The sequence below is a fragment of the Entelurus aequoreus genome, linkage group LG24, assembly GCF_033978785.1.
Source record: "Entelurus aequoreus isolate RoL-2023_Sb linkage group LG24, RoL_Eaeq_v1.1, whole genome shotgun sequence".
NCBI lineage: Eukaryota > Metazoa > Chordata > Actinopteri > Syngnathiformes > Syngnathidae > Entelurus > Entelurus aequoreus.
This window is the reverse complement of record NC_084754.1, coordinates 41,319,639-41,345,550: the sequence shown is the minus strand read 5'-3', so window position 1 is coordinate 41,345,550 and position 25,912 is coordinate 41,319,639. Positions and strand designations below refer to the sequence as shown.

At 38.3% G+C, this 25,912-nt stretch overlaps 1 protein-coding gene across 1 annotated transcript in view; it reads left to right on the top strand.

Annotated features, from left to right (window-relative positions):
* The first annotated feature begins 883 nt into the window (after positions 1–883).
* LOC133641804 (voltage-dependent calcium channel subunit alpha-2/delta-1-like) overlaps positions 884–25,912 on the top strand; it is a 36,632-nt gene continuing 11,603 nt past the window's right edge. Inside the window, exons 1-2 of the mRNA XM_062035833.1 lie at positions 884–996; positions 9,886–9,968. Of these exons, the coding sequence (XP_061891817.1) occupies positions 885–996; positions 9,886–9,968 (195 nt within the window). The 5' untranslated portion in view covers position 884. The remainder of the gene's footprint in view (positions 997–9,885; positions 9,969–25,912) is intronic.

The window sequence follows — 25,912 nt, the reverse complement described above, 5'->3', positions numbered from 1 at the left end:
CTTCAAAATTACATATATATATATATATATATATATATATATATATATATATATATATATATAATATATATATATATATATATATATATATATATATATATATATATATATATATATATATATAAAAACAAATATAGACCCCGAGAGTAACAAGCGGTTGCCTTGTTGCCTTTCCATTAAGAAAAATAAACTCGTTTTTAGCATAAGTTTGCTGGTTTCAAGAAATGTAATGCATATCATTATCATGTATATCATTATGTCAAGATAATGGCTTCATTCAAGAATATTTTTTAACATACTGAGAAAAAAGGTCTCATATTTGTTTTTTCTACCAAGAAAAGTGCACTTGTCATTAGTAAGAATATACCTCTTTTAAGGTATTTTGGGGTTAAATGAGGTTAGCTAATTTCACTTGTTTTGGAAAGTTTTGACAAGCCAAATTTTCTTGTTCTATTGGCAGATAATTTTGCTTAGGTCAAGTAAAATATCCCTCATTTTTTGTATTTTTTTTTCCCCTTGTTTTTGAACACTGACTTTTTGCAGTGTAGTTAAGTTGTGTAGTTTGTGGCCCGGGGGGGATTTTATTTTATTTTATTTTTTTAAATAATTTTTTTCATAAAGAAATACAATCATGTGTGCTTACGGACTGTATCCCTGCAGACTGTATTGATCTATATTGATATATAATGTATATATAGTTTTTTTTATGTTGATTTAATAAAAAAAAAAAAAATATATATATATATATATATTTCTTGCACGGCCCGGTTGGGGACCACTGCTGTAGATGGATGGACAGAAGATAAACAAATGAAAGTCCAAACAAGTCAAACAGTTTATACTTTTTGCACGTTGCCTACTAACTTACCTTGTGACTTTCCAGAATGTATCGTGCAGAGAAGCTACCCAACACCAACCTGGTGTTCCTAATCACCGATGCCAAGGCAACGTGTTTGTCATGCGACACCAGGCCGTTACGACAAGCCGAACAACCCTGTATCCTTTCACTTAAGTCGTAAATAGTCAGCATCGCAGTGACAACTACCCTTTTTTTTTTTGGTTTTACTCCCCAGCCCTTCCATCCATCACCCCTATGACAAGAGAGCTTTAAAGTCCCAATCCAAGGACACACACCTAAGCACTTTCCAGCAGGTCCCCTCCGAATGTTCACGGGTGAACAGTAAACCAGATGCATGAAAGATGGTCTCACGTTACTCGCGGATTGGATTTCTTTGTTTCTGGCCTGCACACCGCCATCAAGTTGAATTAAGGTTAAGGAAAGTGTGTGTGTGTGGGTGTAGGTGTGTGTGTGTGTGTTCAAATGCAGCCAGGATATCTGTTTGACAGATGTGGCCAGAATGTGCCTTCTTACTGGTAGTTTAACAGTGAAGGTGTCATCACTAAAGTTGGCCATGGGGTCACTAAAAGGGCCATTAGTTGCTAATAAGGTAATGAGCCTTGCAAGGTTTAACACACTTTGTCCTTTTTAGGACTATTCACTTTGTGATGTTCAGACTTTGTGTGGACTTCCACCGGTTTGGATTGATTGTTTCCTGGTGTCTTCCAACGCCTCGTGCGTGTTGCGGTTTGCTCCCCTCTCATTCGTTCCACTCGTTCGCTGTCACTTTTGTGTCTTGTTACTTGTTTTACGAGATGATTGTTTCTTTGCCCGTCCAGATGTTTTCCACCTGTGTTTTCTCCAGAGTACAGCAATTCTTTTTTTTACTGCCCAATGTTGATGAATTGGTGTAATAGGAAAGCACAACAGTTAGTTGTTGGTTTGTGTGTTAGCAGATGTGTAATCATTTTCTACACCAAAATATTATTCAACTTATTATTATTGTGTGAATGCTTTGGAGCGTTCACACATACAAACCCCGTTTCCATATGGGTTGGGAAATTGTGTTAGATGTAAATATCAACGGAATACAATGATTTGCAAATCATTTTCAACCCATATTCAGTTGAATATGCTGCAAAGACAACATATTTGATGTTCAAACTGATAAACATTTTTTTGTTGTTGCAAATAATCATTGACTTTAGAATTTGATGCCAGCAACACGTGACAAAGAAGTTGGGAAAGGTGGCAATAAATACTGATAAAGTTGAGGAATGCTCATCAAACACTTATTTGGAACATCCCACAGGTGAGCAGGCAAATTGGGAACAGGTGGGTGCCATGATTGGGTATAAAAGTAGATTCCACAAACAAGGATGGGGCGAGGGTCAACACTTTGTCAACAAATGTGTGAGCAAATTGTTGAACAGTTTAAGAAAAACCTTTCTCAATCAGCTATTGCAAGGAATTTAGGGATTTCACCATCTACGGTCCGTAATATCATCAAAGGGTTCAGAGAATCTGGAGAAATCACTGCACGTAAGCAGCTAAGCCCGTGACCTTCCATCCCTCAGGCTGTACTGCATCAACAAGTGACATCAGTGTGTAAAGGATATCACCACATGGGCTCAGGAACGCTTCAGAAACCCACTGTCAGTAACTACAGTTGGTCGCTACATCTATAAGTGCAAGTTAGAACTCTCCTATGCAAGGCGAAAACCGTTTATCAACAACACCCAGAAACGCCGTTGGCTTCGCTGGGCCTGAGTTCATCTAAGATGGACTGATACAAAGTAGAAAAGTGTTCTGTGGTCTGACGAGTCCACATTTCAAATTGTTTTTGGAAACTGTGGACGTCGTGTCCTCCGGACCAAAGAGGAAAAGAACCATCCGGATTGTTATAAGCGCAAAGTTGAAAAGCCAGCATCTGTGATGGTATGGGGGTGTATTAGTGCCCAAGACATGGGTAACTTACACATCTGTGAAGGTGCCATTAATGCTGAAAGGTACATACAGGTTTTGGAGCAACGTATGTTGCCATCCAAGCAACGTTACCATGGACGCCCCTGCTTATTTCAGCAAGACAATGCCAAGCCACGTGTTACATCAACGTGGCTTCATAGTAAAAGAGTGCGGGTACTAGACTGGCTTGCCTGTAGTCCAGACCTGTCTCCCATTGAAAATGTGTGAAGCCTAAAATAGCAGAAGGGAGACCCCCGGACTGTTGAACAACTTAAGCTGTACATCAAGCAAGAATGGGAAAGAATTCCACCTGAGAAGCTTAAAAAATGTGTCTCCTCAGTTCCCAAACGTTTACTGAGTGTTGTTAAAAGGAAAGGCCATGTAACACAGTGGTGGACATGCCCTTTCCCAACTACTTTGTCACGTGTTGCAGCCATGAAATTCTAAGTTAATTATTATTTGCAAAAAAAAAAAGGTAAGGTTTATGAGTTTGAACATCAAATATGTTGTCTCTGTAGTGCATTCAACTGAATATGGCTTGAAAAGGATTTGCAAATCATTGTATTCTGTTTATATTTACATCTAACACAATTTCCCAACTCATATGGAAACGGGGTTTGTATTTTTATTTATTATTATTCTTCTTCTCCAGATTTTGGCACACTCTACCTTCCACTTTTCTCACCCGATTTAAATCGTTCCAACTTCAAACTGTTCAGCCTAGTCGGGAATCGCGGGCTTTCCCTTGACAAATTCCCAAAAATTCCCACATTTCCCAGAATCCCAGGTTTTCCGGGACATTTTTCCCATTCAAAATGAATTGGCCATTTTTCAAACGTCCACCATTTACACAGTTGTCAACCAAATCAAAGCATTCCACCTTCAACACATTTCACCTTCCAGATAATTCTAACTTCCCTTTTTTCCAAGTTCAAAAAAATTCCAGGACTTTCCAAAATTCCTGGTTTTCCAAAGCCCTATTTTCACCCATTTTTCCTTCCACATTTTTCAACCATCAACCGTCAAAGCATTCCTCTTAATCAGGACAAAAAAAAAAAAGTTGTTTTTTGAACTGGAAAAATTCCCGGTATTCCCGAAATTCCAGGAATTCCATAACACCATTTTTCAATTCAACATGTTACTACTTCAACATTTCTCAACCGATTTGAAAAATTCCAAAACCAACCATTTCAACTCATTCAGGCCATTCAAGTTTTTTACCATTTTCCAAAAAAATCCCGCTTTTCCTGAAATTCTCTAATACCATTTACTACTTCAACATTTATTGTCCGATTTAAACAATTCCAACACCAACCAATTCAGCACATTCAGGACATTCATTTTCCAAAAAATCTCACTTTTCCTTAAATTTCCAAATTTCCAGGAAGTTCCCATTGAAATGAATGAGACATTTTCCCAAGTTGCACAATTCCCACATTTTTCAACCTATTCAAACCATTCCAACATTAACACATTCCACTCATCCTGGACATTCAAACTAACACTTTCCCAAGTTTCAAACCAAATTCCCGCTTTTCCTGATATTCTCTAATACCATTTACTACTTCAACATTTATTGCCTGATTTAAACAATTCCAACACCAACCAATTCAGCTCATTCAGGACATTCATTTTCCAAAAAATGTCGCTTTTCCTAAAATTCCAAAATTTCCAGGAAGTTCCCATTGAAATAAATGGGACATTTTCCCAATTTTCCTAATTCCCACATTTTTCAACCTATTCAAACCATTCCAACATCAACACATTCCACTCATCCTGGGCATTCAAACTAACACTTTCCCAAGTTCCAAACCAAATTCCGGTTTTCCAAGAAATTCTAACTCTTCAACATTCAAACCATGTCAGTGTTTAAACGATTTCAACATTTAAACCTTTTCTACATTCAAACTATTCTTACATTCATACTACATTCTGTCAGCATTTCACTTCAAGTTCAGCATTGGAGCATTCGCACGCAATTCCTTCAGGACTGGCCTTTTCTAGTTGTACATACTGTTGATTTCTTTGAATGGAGCCCACAAGTGTTGCATGTACTTTTGATAGTCTCTAATTTACACAGGGTCAAAATTAAGTTTCAAATATACACCGTATTTTTTGGAGTATAAGTCGCTCCGGAGTATAAGTTGCACCGGCCGAAAATGCATAATAAAGAAGGAAAAAAACATATATAAGTCGCACTGGAGTATAAGTCGCATTTTTTGGGGAAATGTATTTGATAAAAGCCAACACCAAGAATAGACATTTGAAAGGCAATTTAAAATAAATAAAGAATAGCAAACAACAGGCTGAATAAGTGTACGTTATATGAGGCATAAATAACCAACTGAGAACGTGCCTGGTATGTTAACGTAACATATTATGGTAAGAGTCATTCAAATAACTATAACATATAGAACATGCTATACGTTTACCAAACAATCTGTCACTCTTAATCGCTAAATCCCATGAAATCTTATACGTCTAGTCCGGGGGTCGGCAACCCGCGGCTCTAGAGCCGCATGCGGCTCTTTAGCGCCACCCTAGTGGCTCTCTGGAGATTTTTCAAAAATGTATGAAGAATGGAAAAAGATGAGGGGAAAAAAATCTATTTTTTTGTTTTAGTATGGTTTCTGTAGGAGGACAAACATGACACAAACCTCCCTAATTGTTATAAATCACACTGTTTGTATTAAACATGTTTCACTGATTCGAGTATTTGGCGAGCGCCGTTTTGTCCTACTTATTTTGGCGGTCCTTGAACTCACCGTATAGTTTGTTTACATGTATAACTTTCTCCGACTTTCTAGGATGTGTTTTATGCCACTTCTTTTTCTATCTCATTTTGTCCACCACACTTTTAACGTTGTGCATGAGTGCACAAAGGTGAGTTTTGTTGATGTTATTGACTTGTGTGGAGTGCTAATCAGACATATTTGGTCACTGCATGGCTGCAAGCTAATCGATGCTAACATGCTATTTAGGCTAGCGATATGTACATAATGCATCATTATGCCTCATTTGTAGCTATATTTGAGCTCATTTAGTTTCCTTTAAGTCATCTTAATTCAATTTATATCTAATGACACATGTAATATGGCTTTTAATTTTTTGCGGCTCCAGACAGATTTGTTTTTGTATTTTTGGTCCAATATGGCTCTTTCAACATTTTGGGTTGCCGACCCCTGGTCTAGTCTCTTACTTGAATGAGCTAAACAATACTATTTGATATTTTACGGTAATGTGTTAATAATTTCACACATAAGTCACTCCTGAATATAAGTCCCACCCCCAAGCTATGAAAAAAACTGCGACTTATAGTCCAAAAAATGCGGCATATGCATACAGTCATCTGCTGTATATTGTTTAATCCACAGGTGTCAAACTCCAGGCCCGGGGCCCAGTTCTGGCCCGCCACATCATTGTATGTGGCCCGCGAAAACCTGGAAAAAATAGGTCTTAATAAAATACTTTTTTTTTTTTTATTGTTACTAAATACATTTGTTCTTTTGATTTTGACAGAAAAAAAATGCATATTTTATACTTTAATATTATCTGATCATGCCAGTTCTATTATTATTATATACTGTATTGCAAAACTATTTTTGTCTGATAAAAACAAATAGTTAAATATCTGCTTGTCACCTTTATTTATGATTTTAAAGCAAGTTATACATTTAAAAAAATCTAATAATCAAATGCATATGCATTTTGATTCATCATGATTAATCACAGTTTATTAGCCACATGCATAATGTCATTTAATTTAGAAAAAAACGGCCCCTCTGAATGCAGCCATTACTGCAATGTGGCCCTCAATGAACATGAGTTTGACACCCTTGGTTTAATAAGTGGTGCTGAAAGGTTCCAAAATGTATTTTAACTTGTCAAGACAAATATATTTTAATTTCTTGTGGTGACCGTTTTTTTTCCCCCTTTGGTAGCATACAGTTAGTTTTTGACATTACACTGTATATACCAGGGGTCGGCAACCCAACGTGTTGAAAGTGCCATATTGGAACAAAAATACAAAAAACTAATCTGTTAAAAGCCTTATGTAAGTGTTAAAATGAAGGCAACACATTAAGTAAGTGTCTCAGAGGGTTAGATAACTCCTGGAAATGACTGACTTAAAAATGCTAAAGGTATAGATGTGTGTGTCCAAGTTAAAGGAAAGGACAGGCTGTCTTATTCTTATGGATCTATCACAATCTTTGGCAAGCTAGGTAATGTTTGCTGTGGTCTGGAACAACATGGCACACAAACAACTATCAGAAATGCAGCCAATATTACATTCATATGTGTCATGAGACATGCAAATATAAATTAAATACACAGAGGACATAAGTAAAGGATATTAAATGTGCTCAAATATACCTACAAACGAGGCATAATGATGCAATATGTACATACAGCTAGCCTAAATAGCATGTTAGCATTGATTAGCTTGCAGTCATGCACTGGCCAAATATGCCTGATTAGCACTCCAACAAGTCAATAACATCAACAAAGCTCACCTTTGTGCATTCGTGCACAGTATAAAACGTTTGGTGGACAAAATGAGACAAAGAAGGAGTGGCATAAAACACGTCTTTCTGTGGCGGCACCGGAGAAAGTTGTACATGTAAACAAACTACGATGAGTTCAAGGATCGCTGAAATTAATAGGACAAATACTCATCAGTAAAGTATGTATAACATAAACAGTGGGATGTCTAACAATTACGAAGGTTTGTGTCATGTTGGTTCTCCTACAGAAAATATATTAGAACCATAAAATATATATCTTTTTTCTTCATCTTTTTCCATTTTCACACATCTCTGAAAGAGGTCCAGGGAGCCACTAGGGCGGCGCTAAAGATATAATATATACATTAAACACACATGCAGGACATAAGTAAAGGAAATTAAATGAACTAATATATACTTAACAAATGAGACCGAATGATGCAATATGTACACACAGCTAGCCCAAATAGCATGTTAGCGTGGATTATTAGCACTCCACGCAAGTCAATAACATCAACAAAGCTCACTTTTGTGCATTCACGCACAGCTTAAAATGTTTGGTGGACAAAATGAGACAAAGGAGTGGCATAAAACACGTCTTACGGAGTAAGTTGTACACGTAAACCAACTACGCTGAGTTCATGGACCGCCAAAATTAGTAGGACAAAACGGCGCTGGCCATACAGTGTCATCAGTGAAGCATGAACACAAACATATCAAACAGTGGGCTTTCTAACAATTAGGTGTGTCATGTTTGTCCTCCTACAGAAACATTATTAAAACAACAAATACATTTTCCCCCCCATTTTTTTCCATTTTTGAAAAAGCTCCAAGAAGCCACTAGGGCGGTGCTAAAGAGCCGCGGGTTGCTGACCCCCGGCATATACAGTGGTACCTCAATTTAAGAGTGTTTTGAGATAAGAGCTGTCTCTGGGTTAATCGTTACGCTTTAAATTGAAAGTAGGGATGTCCGATAATGGCTTTTTGCCGATATCCGATATTGTCCAACTCTTTAATTACTGATGCCGATATCAACCGATACCGATATATACAGTCGTGGAATTAACACATTATTATGCCTAATTTGGGCAACCAGGTATGGTGAAGATAAGGCCCTTTTAAAAAAAAATAAAAAATAAAAAATAAGATAAATAAATTAAAAATATTTTCTTGAATAAAAAAAAAGTAAAACAATATAAAAACAGTTACATAGAAACTAGTAATTAATGAAAATGAGTAAAATTAACTGTTAAAGGTTAGTACTATTAGTGGACCAGCAGCACACACAATCATGTGTGCTTACGGACTGTATTCCTTGCAGACTGTATTGATATATATTGATATATAATGTAGGAACCAGAAATATTAATAACAGAAAGAAACAAGCCTTTTGTGTGAATGAGTGTGAATGGGGGAGGGAGGGTTTTTGGGTTGGTGCACTAATTGTAAGTGTATCTTGTGTTTTTTATGTTGATTGAATTAAAAAAAAAAAAAAAAAAAAAAAAAAAAAAAAAAAAACGATACTGGTATAAAAAAAAACGATACCGATAATTTCCGATATTACATTTTAAAGCATTTATCGGCCGATATTATCGGACAACTCTAATTGAAAGCGAAAGTTTGAGTCACAAGCATCCCCGTCATTAGTTGGCCTAGCAAATGAACTCGGTGAACCTATATAAGATCCGACCAAAACATCTCGTCTTACTCGCCAGCATTAGCTTATAGCTAGAGATCGCCAACACATTGTTTTCAAAGCATGGGAAGGAAGTGGGTGAGTGTGAGAAATAAGATAAAATAATTAAAAACAACTTGGCAAAGAGGATATTCAAATAATATCTTAAGAACAATGAAATGAAAATATGGAAACACTGCTGATGGTGTGTTTGACGGAGAATCAGGAGTCAACTCTCCAAGGTAGATGTTGTGTTATTACTTCACACCACTATTATAGTTCTTAGTTGTACATTGTATCGTACATTTTGTATACAGTCTTTCTAATCTAGAAGTTAGTACTTCTTTTCAAAAGGCATGTTACATTGTGGAGGTTTCCCTCTTGAGAGGGTTCTCCAGATCTTCTTGAGCCCGTGGTACAGGGTTAAGCAAGTTGTTATTTTCATCCACGCATGAAGGGATTGCTTTCCAGCAATATGTGTTTGGGCTTTTCAGTCCCGCGTGTCTCTGTTCGTGTGTTTTTTCTCTCTCCAACTCCAACAACGTGTCTCTGCCCGGCTGCTGCCAATGAAGGTGACAGGTCATTAGATAACAAGCCCCAGCTGGGGCAATCTACTCACCTGCCGCTGCTTCGAGGCCAGTCCCTACACACACCGCAGGCCACGCCCCCCTCCACATACATGTTGTGCTTTTTGGCAGGGCCAAGCACAAATACATTTGAACCAAATTTATTTCAATGGGATACATTAATTTGAAATACAAGCATTTTGACAGTTCCAAGTATGACCCTAAGTTTAGGTCCCGCTGAAAATTTTTGCACCGTGTTACTGAGAGCTTTTCTGGTGTGTCACTACTTTGGTAGACCTTCTTGTTGCTGTTGTTTTCCTGAAAACCTCTGTTCAGCTGAGGGTCCAGATCCATGTGAGCTGGCCCAGAATCCAAGGTACCGCAAAGGACCGGATGTGTGCTTTGACAACAACGAAAATGTAAGACAACCCGGCAGGGATTGCTTGACAAAAACTATATTTCATCTACAAAACCCAAACGCAGTGAAGTTGTCACGTTGTGTAAATGGTAAATAAAAAGAGAATACAATGATTTGAAAATCCTTTTTAACTTATATTCAATTGCATAGACTGCAAAGACAAGATATATAACGTGAAAAACTGGAAAAACCTTGTTATTTTTTGCAAATATTAGCTCATTTGGAGTTTGATGCCTGCAACATGTTTAAAAAAAGCTGGCATAAGTGGCAAAAAAGACAGAGAAAGTTGAGGAATGCTCATCAAACACTTATTTGGAACATCCCACAGGTGAACAGGCAAATTGGGAACAGGTGGGTGCCATGATTGGGTATAAAAGTAGATTCCATGAAATGCTCAGTCATTCACAAACAAGGATGGGGCGAGGGTCACCACTTTGTCAACAAGCGTGAGCAAATTGTCCAACAGTTTAACAACAACATTTCTCAACCAGCTATTGCAAGGAATTTAGGGATTTCACAATCTACGCTCCGTAATATCATCAAAAGGTTCAGAGGATCTGGAGAAATCACTGCACGAACGCAGCTAAGCCTGTGACCTTGGATCCCTCAGGCGGTACTGTATCAAAAAGCGACATCAGTGTGTAAAGGATATCACCACATGGGCTCAGGAACACTTCAGAAAACCACTGTCAGTAATTACAGTTGGTCGCTACATCTGTAAGTGCAAGTTAAAACTCTACTACGCAAAGCCAAAGCCATTTATCAACAACACCCATAAATGCAGCCGGCTTCGGTGGGCACAAGCTCATCCAAGATGGACTGATGCAAAGTGGAAAAGTGTTCTGTGGTCTGACGAGTCCACATTTCAAATTGTTTTTGGAAACTGTGGACGTTGTGTCCTCCGGAACAAAGAGGAAAATAACTATCCTGATTGTTCTAGGCGCAAAGTTGAAAAGCCAGCATGTGTGATGGTATGGGGGTGTATTAGTGCCCAAGACATGGGTAACTTACACATCTGTGAAGGCGCCATTAATGCTGAAAGGTACATACAGGTTTTGGAGCAACATATGTTGCCATCCAAGCAACGTTATCATGGACGCCCCTGCTTATTTCAGCAAGACAATGCCAAGCCAAGTGTTACAACAGCGTGGCTTCGTAGTAAAAGAGTGCGGGTACTAGACTGGCCTGCCTGAAGTCCAGACCTGTCTCCCATTGAAAATGTGTGGCGCATTATGAAGCCTAAAATACCACAACGATGACTGTTGAACAACTTAAGCTGTACATCAAGCAAGAATGGGAAAGAATTCCACCTGAAAAGCTTTAAAAAAGTGTCTCCTCAGTTTCCAGTGTTATTAAAAGGAAAGGCCATGTAACACAGTGGTAAAAATGGCCCCGTGACAACTTTTTTGCAATGTGTTGTTGCCATTAAATTCTAAGTTAATGATTATTTGCACAAAAAAAACAAGTTTCTCATTTGGAACATGAAATATCTTGTGTTTGCAGTCTGTTCAATTGAATATAGGTTGAAAAGTATCACTGTATTCTGTTAGTATTTACGAATTACACAACGTGCCATTTTCACTGGTTTTGGGTTTTGTATTTTGTGTCCTGTCCTGGCCTTTGAGCACACATTCTGCTGTCTGCCACTTCATATATTTATTTGTCCATCTCATAGTAACCTTGTGACTATTTTTCATTATTTTGCATGCTCTCCATCTCATTTCCTTTGCTTCCGCCTCCCTCTCGGCTGCCGCTCTTGTCCACCATGGTAGGACGAGCCCTTGTGTCCGATCAGCAGAGGATCCACTCTCAGGCACACGTCGCTCTTCTTCTTTCTGCTCAACACTTTTATTGGGTTAGTGTGCCAATATGGTGGATGTGCAGTATCTCTCACCCTAAAGTTACAGCCTATGTATCATTGCAATACAACTTATTTGTACCCTGCCAAACAAAAACAGCAATCATACATTATCTCACCCCGTTGACACGAGGGAGGAACACTTCAAACCTTTGGCAAATCCGTTTGTGGAATTAAATTATGGAACAAATTAACCAAAGGAATCAAAACAAAGCACCAATATGATTCACTTTAAAGGCCTACTGAAATGAATTTTTTTTATTTAAACGGGGATAGCAGATCTATTCTATGTGTCATACTTGATCATTTCGCGATATTGCCATATTTTTGCTGAAAGGATTTAGTATAGAACGACGATAAAGATTGCAACAATTCAAACACCTGATCAACACACACAATCACTCAGCCCAAAAGACCGTTCACCTAACCCAAGGTTCATAAAGCTTATATATTTTTAAAAAGTTACGTACGTGACGCGCACGTACGGTACGGTACGTGTTATGCTAGCTCCTAGCTCCTATGCTAGCTCCTAGCTCCATAGAACACGCCAATACAATTCAAACACCTGATCAACACACACAATCACTCAGCCCAAAAGACCGTTCACCTAACCCAAGGTTCATAAAGCTTATATATTTTAAAAAAGTTACGTACATACACAAAAAAAAGTTGCGCACATACGGTCAAGCGATCAAATGTTTAGAAGCCAAAGCTGCATACTCACAGTAGCACGTCTGCGTCTTTGTCATCCAAATCAAAGTAATCCTGGTAAGACTCTGTGTTGTCCCAGTTCTCTACAGGCGTCTGTGTATCGAAGTCAAAAGTCCTCCTGGTTAGAGTCTCTGTTATCCGAGTTCTTCCATCTTGACTGCATCTTTCGGGAATGTAAACAAAGAAGCGCCGGCTGTGTACTGTTGTTGCTGACTACGTTCGAAAAATACGTCCATTTCGCACCGACAACTTTCTTCTTTGCTTGCTCAGCTTCCTTCTCCATAATGCAATGAACATGATTGCAACAGATTCACGAACACAGATGTCCAGAATACTGTGGAATTATGAAATGAAAACAGAGCTTTTTCGTATTGGCTTCAATGTGGAAGGCATACCCGTGTTCCCCGGGCTACGTCACGCGCATACGTCATCCTCAGAGGCGTTTCGAACCGGAAGTTTAGCGGAAAATTTAAAATGTCACTTTATAAGTTAACCCGGCCGTATTGGCATGTGTTATAATGTTAAGATTTCATCATTGATATATAAACTATCAGACTGCGTGGTCGGTAGTAGTGGCTTTCAGTAGGCCTTTAAGAGACTGTTCAAACTACAAGTGTTCACAAAGTACACAAAAAAAAAATAAAAAAAAATAAAAAAAGTACAAAGAACAATAACTATGATGAACATCTTGAACCTTTTTTTAAAATTTTTTTAGAGAAATATTATATATATATTTAATATGTGTTGACTTACTATGGTACCGTATTTTTCGGACTATAAGGCGCACTTAAAATCCTTTCATTTTCTCAAAAATCGACAGTGCGCCTTATAACCCGGTGCGCCTAATGTGCGGAATAATTGTAGTTGCGCTTACCGACCTCGAAGCTATTTTATTTGGTACTTGGTGTAATGACAAGTGTGACCAGTAGATGGCAGTCAAACATAAGAGATACATGTAGACTGCAATATGACGCCAGTAAACTACGCCAAAACTTAAATGTTCCATTGAGAACAAAGAACATTACACACGGCGCTCAGAAATCTGTCAAAATGTTTTAGTACGGCTTTGAAGCCGCACCGCTTGATGGATTGTCGGCGCATTACGGCTACCGTAGTCAGAGGTACAAGTATTACTATGGTGTGTGTATAAGGACCGCAACATGGCACCCATTAGCAGACATTATCTGGCGTTTTGTTTCACAATATTATGCAAAACCAACTTTTCTTACCTTCTGGTACCTGCTGATGTGTATTTGGGATCTGTAGTCCACTGCAGTCCGTGCTGATACCGTAGTCGATAAGCTTCTTCTTTTTCTCTATCTTCTTGTTATGAGCAGTGTTGGGACTTACTGTAACGCCGTTATTTTCGGCGGTAACCGACGCGTTATTTTTTATATTCAGTAACTCAGTTACCGTTACTACATGATGCGTTACTGCGTTATTTTACGTTATTTTTTATGTAGTATCGGCTGGAAACAGAAGATCTGAGTGTGTTTTATTGGAGCGCTGCGGTGTCGTCCTTCTGTGTTGAGTTGAGTTGAGTTTGAGTTTATTTGGAACATGCAAGCATACAACATGATACATCACAATTTCCAGTTTCTCTTTTCAACATGTTCGAAAAGGAGTAGGAAGAAGCAGAGCTTATTTAATCCTACCCCTTTTCTTTACATAGTGAAGTGAATTATATTTATATAGCGCTTTTTCTCTAGTGACGCAAAGCGCTTTACATAGTGAAACCCAATATCTAAGTTACATTTAAACCATTGTGGGTGGCACTGGGAGCAGGTGGGTAAAGTGTCTTGCCCAAGGACACAACGGCAGAATGGCGGAAGCGGGGATCGAACCTGCAACCCTCAAGTTGCTGGCACGGCCACTCTACCAACCGGGCTATACCGGTTGGTAGAGCAACATTGCAACATAACAGTTGCAATACTTTTTGTTCACTTCCTGTTCACAATTTATTCACAATAAACTCCATAGGTAATCACAATACAAATAAATAAATAAATAATAGTAAGAATTTAATAATAATAATTGGTGAAGTAAGTCATATTTCATATCATGAGATAAGTAAGATTACTTTAAGAATGAATAAATGGATGGATGAAATAAATTGAGAATGTTTGTCATGGTTCTTCTTTTTTGTACTTTGTAAACACTTTAAGTTTGAAGAGTTTCTTGAAGTGTATCATATTAGTACATTGTTTGATTGCTTTGCTTAATCAATTCCATCATTTAATTCCACATACTGATATACTGAAGGTCTTAAGTGTTGTACGTGCAAACAAATGTTTTAAATTACGTTTTTCTCTAAGGTTATATTTCTCCTCTTTTTTTGAGAAGAATTGTTGTATATTCTTGGCTAGCAGGTTATAGTTTGCTTTGTGCATAATTTTAGCTGTTTGCAAATTCACTATGTCATGGAATTTCAGTATTTTTGATTCAATAAATAAAGAGTTTGTATGTTCTCTATATCCAACATTATGTATTATTCTAACTGATCTTTTTTGTAACACCGTTAATGAATGAAGTGTACTTTTGTAATTATATCCCCATATTTCTACACAGTAGCTCAGATATGGTAACACTAGTGAGCAGTAGAGAATATGAAGGGATTTTTGGTCTAGAACATGTTTTGCTTTATTCATTATTGACGTGTTTCTTGCAACTTTATGTTGTATATTTTTTACGTATCACAAGTGTCACAAGGAAAAGAAGAGGCGCACTTTGTGTGGGTGGGGGGGCGTGTCTGTGTTTACATCATGGCGGAGCCAGAAGTCGAGGTTCTTAACATGGAGATATTCTCACTACTTTTCTTTTGTCGAGCACAAAGAACAGAACATTTTAGTTAAATGTAAGTTGTGTCTTGGATCAAAGATCATATCTACTGCCCAAAACAGCAATTTAAATCTGATGAAACAGCTACAAAAGCAACATGCTTCGACGAAGCTAGCAAAGAGAGACACACTTCACCTCCACCTCCAACAGCGGCTGGATTTTAATGGAGGGACTGCTAGCCAGGACAACATTGATAGACTCATTGCAGCGTATGTGCTAGAAGACATGCAGGCTATTTCTACAATGGAGTCACCCGATTTCAGGCAGCTGGACACAAAGGACAGTGAGTACATAAACACGGAAAGCGAGCTAAAGAAAACACTCAAAACTCTTCCTCTGCTCATCTGTCAGCACTGAAGGTACACACTATGTCAATTCTCTTATATACTCTTTCATTCTAGACTTCTAGAGTGTTTGATTACCACGTCACTCTAAATGTATAGACTATAAAGTTCACAAACATAAAGAGGGATCCTAGTGGGCCAGGCCAATCTTTCCTTATCTCTAAACTAAAACTGGGGAAATGTGTAGAGTGTTCTGGGCTTCAGTACAGTGTTGATCTCATGAAGACATGATTGTATTTACGAATTCCTTGAGAGAAAAAAAATGCCTGGTTAGGCTTTGTGTATGTAGTGTGTTTTCCTTGGGTGAAGCCAGGTTTACAGCTATGTTGTTATTATGCTGTTTGTTACTTATGTATGTTATGTTGCAGCTATTTTAAATAGTGTTGCCAATTTGTTCTGGCCTGAAATTAATTGGCCCTTTGAAACATATCTTTGTCTTTGTGTGTTGTACGTAGACCACATTGCTTAGCAGAGTTCAGTGATGCAAATGCATGTCAAGTTGATCAACAGATTGTATTATTCTCCAGTGCAGTAACAGTACTGAAATGAAGGCTAAAAGGGCATTAATGGGGGCCTTAAAAAAAAAAAGAAGAAAAAAAGAAGTAACTAAATAGTTACTTTTCACAGTAACGCATTACTTTTTGGTGTAAGTAACTGAGTTAGTAACTGAGTTACTTTTGAAATAAAGTAACTAGTAACTGTAACTAGTTACTGGTTTTTAGGAAGTAACCCAAAACTGATTACGAGACATTCATCTTCCGCTTTTGCCATTTCTAATATAAAGTAGTGTAAAGTTCTTACTTATATCTCGCTATGGAAGCGCTAAAAACATACCGGTGTAGTGAGTTTACATTATTCACCCAAGTCACTTTAGTTATTAGAGTTATTAGGGACCCATTTTCGGTGTTGTTGTTGCACTAATGAGCCATCATTAAAACAGTTCGGGCCATCTTTTGACACTTCTTCCACTCCCATCCTTGCACGCTACACCGCTACAACAAAGATGACGGGGAGAAGACTCTGTCGAAGTGGAGGCACGTAAATAAGACCGCCCACAAAACGAAGCTACTGTCAGAAAGCAACTTGAAGATGATGTGTAAAACATCATCTATGCAACATTTTGAGCAAAGAACCACCATCACATGTTATGTAGACCACAAGGAAGCCTTTTACATTTAGAATAAAAAATCATAATATCACTCCTTTAATGCGCCTTATGTATGAAAACAGACCTGAATAGACCCGTTCATCGGCAGTGCGCCTTTTTTTAAAATTTGGTGCGCCCTACGGTCCAGAAAATACTGTATATTATTTATGTATTATTCATTTATTCACTGTTCTGTTACAGAGAACAAGGAAATGGGATACAATTGCTATGGTATGAAAAGGGGTATGATTAAATAAGATCCGCTTCATCCTACTCCTTTTCGGATGTGCAACAACTGGAAATATGTGATGCCTTACATTCAGAGGTGGGCAGTAATACGCTACATTTACTCCGTTACATCTACTTGAGTAACTTTTGGGATAAATTGTACTTCTAAGAGTAGTTTTAATGCAACATACTTTTACTTTTACTTGAGTATATTTATAGAGAAGAAACGCTACTTTTAATCCGCTCCATTTATCTACATTCAGCTCGCTACTCGCTACTGATTTTTATCCATCTGTTAATGCACGCTTTCTTTGTTTTGGTTTGTCAGACAGACCTTCAAAGTAGGATCTATCGCATGCCTGCGTTTCACCAATCAAATACAGTCACTGGTGACGTTTGACTCCGTTTCTCCAATAAAATGCAGTCACTGGTGACGTCTGACTCCGTTTCTCCAATAAAATGCAGTCACTGGTGACGTTTGACTCCGTTTCACCAATCAAACAGAGCCAGGCGGTCACGTGATTAACAAGCTTAAGCTTACATGAACTCAACGTCAAATTTGAGGAAGCACATGGCGGTAAGTAACGTTAGTAGATATTTTGGCTGTCACCGTAGGCTGATGTTAGCTTCCCTGCTATGAATCACTGTCAAATGTACATCGTGTGGGGACATTTATTAACGCACTGCAGCTTCATTGAGAGACAGACACACACACACACACACACACACACACACACACACACACACACACACACACACACACACACACACACACACACACACACACACACACACACACACACACACACACACACACACACACACACACACACACACACACACACACACACACACACACACACACACACACACACACACGCACACGCACACACACGCACAGACGCACTCACACTCACGCATGCATAGAAACACCAATCAGAAGTGCACAGTATGTTCTCAGGTGCAGCCCACACCTATCAGTATATGGTTTGCATAAAGGCTAACTTGTTATTTTCCTTTGTAATCTCTGCCTACTGAGCCTATTGTGCTATTAAAGGCCTACTGAAACCCACTACTACCGACCACACAGTCTGATAGTTTATATATCAATTATGAAATCTTAACATTATAACACATGCCAATACGGCCGGCTTAACTTATAAAGTGACATTTTAAATTTGCCGCTAAACTTCCGGTTCGAAACGCCTCTGAGGATGACGTATGCGCGTGACGTAGACCGGGGAACACGGGTATGCCTTCCACATTGAAGCCAATACGAAAAAGCTCTGTTTTCATTTCATAATTCCACAGTATTCTGGACATCTGTGTTCGTGAATCTGTTGCAATCATGTTCATTGCATTATGGAGAAGGAAGCTGAGCAAGCAAAGAAGAAAGTTGTCGGTGCGAAATGGACGTATTTTTCGAACGTAGTCAGCAACAACAGTACACAGCCGGCGCTTCTTTGTTTACATTCCCGGAAGATGCAGTCAAGATGGAAGAACTCGGATAACAGAGACTCTAACCAGGAGGACTTTTGACTTGGATACACAGACGCCTGTAGAGAACTGGGACAACACAGACTCTTACCAGGATTACTTTGATTTGGATGACAAAGACGCAGACGTGCTACTGTGAGTATGCAGCTTTGGCTTCTAAACATTTGATCGCTTGACCGTATGTGCGCAACTTTTTTTTGCGTATGTACGTAACTTTTTTAAAATATATAAGCTTTATGAACCTTGGGTTAGGTGAACGGTCTTTTGGGCTGAGTGATTGTGTGTGTTGATCAGGTGTTTGAATTGTATTGCCGTGTTCTATGGAGCTAGGAGCTAGCATAGGAGCTAGGAGCTAGCATAACACGTACCGTACCGTACGTGCGCGTCACGTACGTAACTATAAATGTTGTTCTATACTAAATCCTTTCAGCAAAAATATGGCAATATCGCGAAATGATCAAGTATGACACAGAATAGATCTGCTATCCCCGTTTAAATAAAACAAATTCATTTCAGTAGGCCTTTAAGTTATTGTGGCTCAATTTGCCTTAATCTTGTTTTTATGTTAATGTATTATCATTTAATATATGTTATTGTTTTAGTTGCTTAAGAGATATTCCTGGCTCTGAATTTGCTCATTGCTATTGTTATGTTTTTGTGCATTACTTGTTGGCGTCATCATTAAACGAACAGGTTACTCATCAGTTACTTGGTACTTGAGTAGTTTTTTCACAACATACTTTTTACTTTTACTCAAGTAAATATTTGGGTGACTACTCCTTACTTTTACTTGGGTAATAAATCTCTAAAGTAACAGTACTCTTACTTGAGTACAATTTCTGGCTACTCTACCCACCTCTGATTACATTGTATCGTATGCATGTTCCAAATAAACTGAACCAAACCTCAATTACTAACTGGTACCAAAGATTATTTTCTCAAAATAATCGAATGCAATCATCTAAATAAACTATAACAACAATAAAACATTAAATCAAACATTACATGAAATTAATCAAACCATTTATCTATCAGTCTATTTACTACTAATTTTAACTTAATTACATTAATGCAGGGGTCACCAACCTTTTTGAAACCAAGACCTCCTTCTTGGTACTGATTAATGCGAAGGGCTACCAGTTTGATACACACTTAAAATAAATTGCCAGAAATAGCCAAGTTGCTCAATATACCTTTAACTCTGTTATTATTAATAAATAATGATATTTATCTTTGTGGAAACACTGACCATCTTAATGATTTCTCACAATAAATATATATAGGAACAGATAAATATCAATATGCAACACTTTATTTTTATATTTTCTCTATGTGCACATTTTTCAAATTGAACATTTTCACATGATCACTTCTAAGACAGTCTTGTGAAATCACAATATCCCATTTTAACTAGCTAGCCACTAACATTTTTTTAACAAATCATGAATTACTTTGCACCATGTTTGTACAAATAATAACTCATGTAAAATACAAAAGTCAACTCTCAAATTTTTAAATAAATCATGTCACACTTTGAACTGGACACCAAATCTGTTATCTGTTTCTTTGTCAGTTAGTGAAGACCAAGTCTTTCAAATATTTTCTTGGATTTTCAAATTCCATTGGAGTTTTGTCTCGGAATTAAAAATGTCGAGCAAAGCGAGACCAGCTTGCTAGTAAATAAATAACATTTTAAAAATAGAGGCAGCTCACTGGTAAGTGCTGCTATTTGAGCTATTTTTAGAACAGGCCAGCAGGCTACTCATCTGGGGCCGTACTTATCAAGCTTCTTAGAGTGCTATTTTACACTTAAGTCCTGAGAATTTGCGAAATTTAGTCCTACTCTCATACTTAAGAATAAAAGCTTTTTATCAACGTTCTTAAGTCTAAGAATCACTCCTACTCTCCACGATATTTAAGAGACCTTCAGAGGTGTCTTAAGTGGTTAGGAGTTGCCAGCAGGGGATGGCACTGAGGCGAGAGAGACGTGCGCCAACGTTCAGGGAACGGAACAATGTTGTTGTTTTTTTTGATGACGAGCAGCTGATCAAACGGTATCGTTTAGACAGAGCGGATATTGTTTTTGTCACAGATTTAATACTTTTCGATTCCTTGTTGATTTCTGCATGTGTCTGCAGTGGGCTAGTATATATAGAGCCACCCACACCAGTTTCAAATTAGTTGCCTAATTAATGAATTGGAAAGAAAATGTTATGACAGTAGCGTATGTGTGTGGCCGTGAGGTGAGTGACGTCAGTGAGTGTGTGGGCAAGAGAAGAGAGGGAGCGGTAGCGTGAGTGCCGGCGGGGACTAGTTTGTTTTGTATTATTTTGTAGTTTATTGTCAAAATATACACTCCCATTGTCCACTTAAATATTTCCAAGATATTTCTTTATTCTTAGACAACGGATTCCCTTCCGTGATTGGTCATTTCTATGGACACATAAATGACGTCACCTAAAATTGCGTTTACGGCACATAGTAATGTCGTAATTCAGCTCTGAGTGTGACACTTAAGATTCAGTCCTACACTTCGCTGAAAGTGTGAGTAAGACGCTTGATAACTAACTTTTAAGTGCAGCTTTCAGCGAAGAATTTATTTACTCTTAAGTCAACTCTTAGCAGACTTCTTAGGAGTAATTCTAAGAAGCTTGATAAGTACGGCCCCTGGTCCTTACGGGCTACCTGGTGCCCGCGGGCACCGCGTTGGTGACCCCTGCATTAATGAATAATTCATGATTGAGTTGATTTTGCATGGGAGCATCACTTCAAAACAACAGCAGCGATATTAAGTGCTGTCTGGATGATGTCATTTGAGGAAGCAATATTTCTTCTGCCATCGGTCACACCCGTTACCGTTCAATTTATCATGTGGATTCCCCTTTTAAAAAAATAAAGAAGGGTGATGTAGTTCTTGTGTTGTGCAACTGGTGATAAATCAGAAAGTCAAAAGGAGCAAGGCGCATGAAGTTCATTAGCGCGCCGCCGTTTATAAGCTGTATAAATATTTAGGATAAAAAGTCTTTTGGTGAGCTCTGCCTTTCATTGTTTTGGAGAAGCTTCTTGGGTCGAGGCCCTTCTTCATGTGCGTTTGTGTTTATGCTCAGGGAGCCATTTGTGCTACCGAGGGGGAAGTAGGAAGTGGCCCTTACTCGTCTTTCCAACTCTTGTCGTTACCTTTAGCTGAAGTCCTCGGAGGAAGACATATTGTGTCATTAAAGTAAACAAAGGAAGCGCTGCATGGATTTCCTGCCCTTTGATTCCTAATGGCATGCGAGAGCTTCCTGCGTACTCCCAACGCACACACTTCAACGCACACGGAAACAACCCATTTTAAAGTTGCAGGCAGGTGTATCATTCAGACTGCAGTTTGGGTTAGGGTCAGATTTAAGACAAGCCTCAATGTACAAAACCCAAAAGCAGTGGAGTTGGTGCGTTGTGTAAATGGTAAATAAAAAGAGAATACAATGATTTGCAAATCCTTTTCAACTTATATTCAATTGAATAGACTGCAAAGACAAGATATTTCATGTTCCAACTGACAAACTTCTTTTTTTTTGCAAATAATCATTAACTTAGATTTTAATGGCAGCAACACATTGCAAAGAAGTTGTCACAGGGGAATTTTTTACCAGTGTGTTACATGGCCTTTCCTTTTAACAACACTCAGTAAACGTTTGGGAACTGAGGAGACACATTTTTCAAGCTTTTCAGGTGGAATTCTTTCCCATTCTTGCTTGATGTACAGCTTAAGTTGTTCAACAGTCTCCCTTCTCATATTTTAGGCTTCACATTTTCAATGGGAGGCAGGTCTGGACTACAGGCAGGCCAGTCTAGTACTCGCACTATTTTACTATGAAGCCACGCTGTTGTAACACGTGGCTTGGCATTGTCTTGCTGAAATAAGCAGGGGCGTCCATGATAACGTTGCTTGGATGGCAACATATGTGGCTCCAAAACCTGTATGTACCTTTCAGCATTAATGGCGCCTTCACAGATGTGTAAGTTACCCATGTCTTGGGCACTAATACACCCCCATACCATCACACATGCTGGCTTTTCAACTTTGCACCTATAACAATCCGGATGGTTCTTTTCCTCTTTGGTCCAGAGGACACGACATCCACAGTTTCCAAAAATAATTTGAAATGTGGACTCGTCAGACCACAGAACAATTTCACACTTTGCATCAGTCCATCTTAGATGAGCTCGGGCCCAGCGAAGCCGGCGGCGTTTCTGGGTGTTGTTGATAAATGGCTTTGGCTTTGCATAGTAGAGTTTTAACTTGCACTTACAGATGTAGCGACTAACTGTAGTTACTGACAGTGGTCTACTGAAGTGTTCCTGAGCCCATGTGGTGATATCCTTTACAGACTGATATCGGTTTTTGATGCAGTACCACCTGAGAGATCGAAGATCAGGGGCATTGCCGCTTACGTGCAGAAATTTCTCCAGATTCTCTGAACCTTTTGATGATATTACGAAGCGTAGATGGTGAAATGCATACATTCCTTGCAATAGCTGGTTGACAAATGTTGTTCTTAAACTGTTCTATAATTTGCTCACACATTTGTTGGCAAAGTGGTGAACCTCGCCCCCTCCTTGTTTGTGAATGACTGAGCATTTCATGGAAGCTGCTTTTATACCCAATCATGGCACCCACCTGTTCCCAATTAGCCTGTTCACCTGTGGGATGTTCCAAATAAGTGTTTGATGAGCATTCCTCAACTTTATCAGTCTTTTTTGCCACTTTTTTGAAACATGTTGCAGGCATCAAATTCCACAGGAGCTAATATTTGCAAAACATAACAAAGTTGACCAGTTCGAACATTAAATATCTTGTCTTTGCAGTCTACTCAATTGAATATAAGTTGAAAAAGATTTGCAAATAATTGTATTCCATTTTTATTTACCATTTACACAACGTCACAACTTCACTGCTTTTGGGTTTTGTAAGAAAACCCCACTGTATTTTGAAGATCAATTCCACATCAAAGACATTGAAAATAATCACGATATTTTTGCCAACGTTCTTAAACTTCGGAGCACTTTTTTCCCAGAGGTTCTCACTGATGTGGAGACAGCAGGCGGTGTGCTGGTGAAGAGTTTCTAATGGAAAAAAGTGCCAAAACCAAAACAGAGTGCAGCAGGGAAATGCACAGAAAAGCATACAGAGAGCCTGCAACAAAAATAATAGCAAAGTCCAAACCTCCGTGACTCCAAACAATGATCCCACAACCAAACAATGATCCCACAACCAAACAATGATCCCACAACCAAACAATGATCCCACAACCAAACAATGATCCCACAACCAGCCACGACAGAGAAATCAGTTTTCGTCATCACTGTTCAATTATTGTAACGACCGTCGAGACGCTTTAAGGAGGACATGAATTCCGTCGATCACTCTTTGACGGCCTTTAGCACGTGACCAAAACATTGATAAAACAAAGTACATCTAGCAAAACTGGTCATTTTCTGCCGTACATACCAGACCAAAACCAATTTTTTCATCTGTCATATCAACACCACACATGTGTAATTCCAGGTCGTTACACTGTGATTTAACAGTCAAATGTGTGTTTATTCTACTTATTAAGAATCTTAAAATATACATTTTAATCATGAAATGCTGTTATTACAATAAAGAAATACTAATAAAAATATATATTTTACAAACAGAAAGTTACAGGAATGTACACATGATACCATGCTTACATCTCATTGTGCAACATGTGAATGTTTTAATGGGAACTAAATGCATGTTGCAGGCATCAAATTCCACAGGAGCTAATATTTGCAAAACATAAAGTTTACCAGTTCGAACATTAAATATCTTGTCTTTGCAGTCTACTCAATTGAATATAAGTTGAAAAAGATTTGCAAATAATTGTATTCCATTTTTATTTACCATTTACACAACGTCACAACTTCACTGCTTTTGGGTTTTGTAAGAAAACCAATTTTTTCATCTGTCATATCAACACCACACATGTGTAATTCCAGGTCGTTACACTGTGATTTAACAGTCAAATGTGTGTTTATTCTACTTATTAAGAATCTTAAAATATACATTTTAATCATGAAATGCTGTTATTACAATAAAGAAATACTAATACAAATATATATTTTACAAACAGAAAGTTACAGGAATGTACACATGAACCCCTGCTTACATCTCATTGTGCAACATGTGAATGTTTTAATGGGAACTAAATGCAATGTCTGAAAGGGGTACACATTATTTCCAAAGCAGGACCTCCACCCAGACAAACAATGCAAGTACACAGCTCATGAAAAACAATATTGTTTTGCTGTTGTCATTGTAAGTGGGCCAAAACACTTATATTAGAAAATAACCTCATGGAAATTACTACTGTCATTTTGAGTGTTATAATAAGAAATGTAACTTGTTATTTAGTCTGAAATCAGATTTCTTGGGGTTATCTTGGATGAAAAGTTGACATGGAAAGCTCATATATTGCAAAAAGCTTATTTATTTTGAACAAGGTTAAATACAGTTTCCCGTATAACACAATGAGAATTTTATATTGCTCAATTATTAAACCTTATTTCAATTATTGTGCAGAAATATGGGGAAATACATATCACAGCAACATAATGCCTTTATTTCTTTCACAGAAAAGAGCACTTCGTATCATTTTACAATAGGATATAGAGACCACACAAATCCACTCTTCATTAGGTCAGGATTATTAAAACTTAAAGGCCTACTGAAAGCCACTACTAGCGACCACGCAGTCTGATAGTTTATATATCAATGATGAAATCTTACATTGCAACACATGCCAATACGGCCGGGTTAACTTATAAAGTGACATTTTAAATTTCCCGCTAAACTTCCGGTTGAAAATGTCTATGTATGATGACGTATGCGCGTGACGTCAATCGTTGAAACGGGAAGTATGCGGGCACATTGAATCCTATACAAAAAACTCTGTTTTCATCTCAAAATTTCACAGTATTCTGGACACCTGTGTTGGTGAATCTTTTGCAATTTGTTTAATGAACAATGGAGACTGCAAAGAAGAAAGTTGTAGGTGGGATCAGTGTATTAGCGGCGGACTACAGCAACACAACCAGGAGGAGAAATGGATAGCAGACACGCTAGCCGCCGAACTCACCTTAACTTCCTCCGTCTCGCCGACCGCATCTGTGATTTGGTGAAATCCTTCGTCGCACCGTTGATCGCTGGAACGCACGTGAGCACGGGTGTTGATGAGCAGATTAGGGCTGGCTGGCGTAGGTGGATAGCTAATGTCTTTAGCATAGCTCTGTGAGGTCCGGTTGCTAAGTTA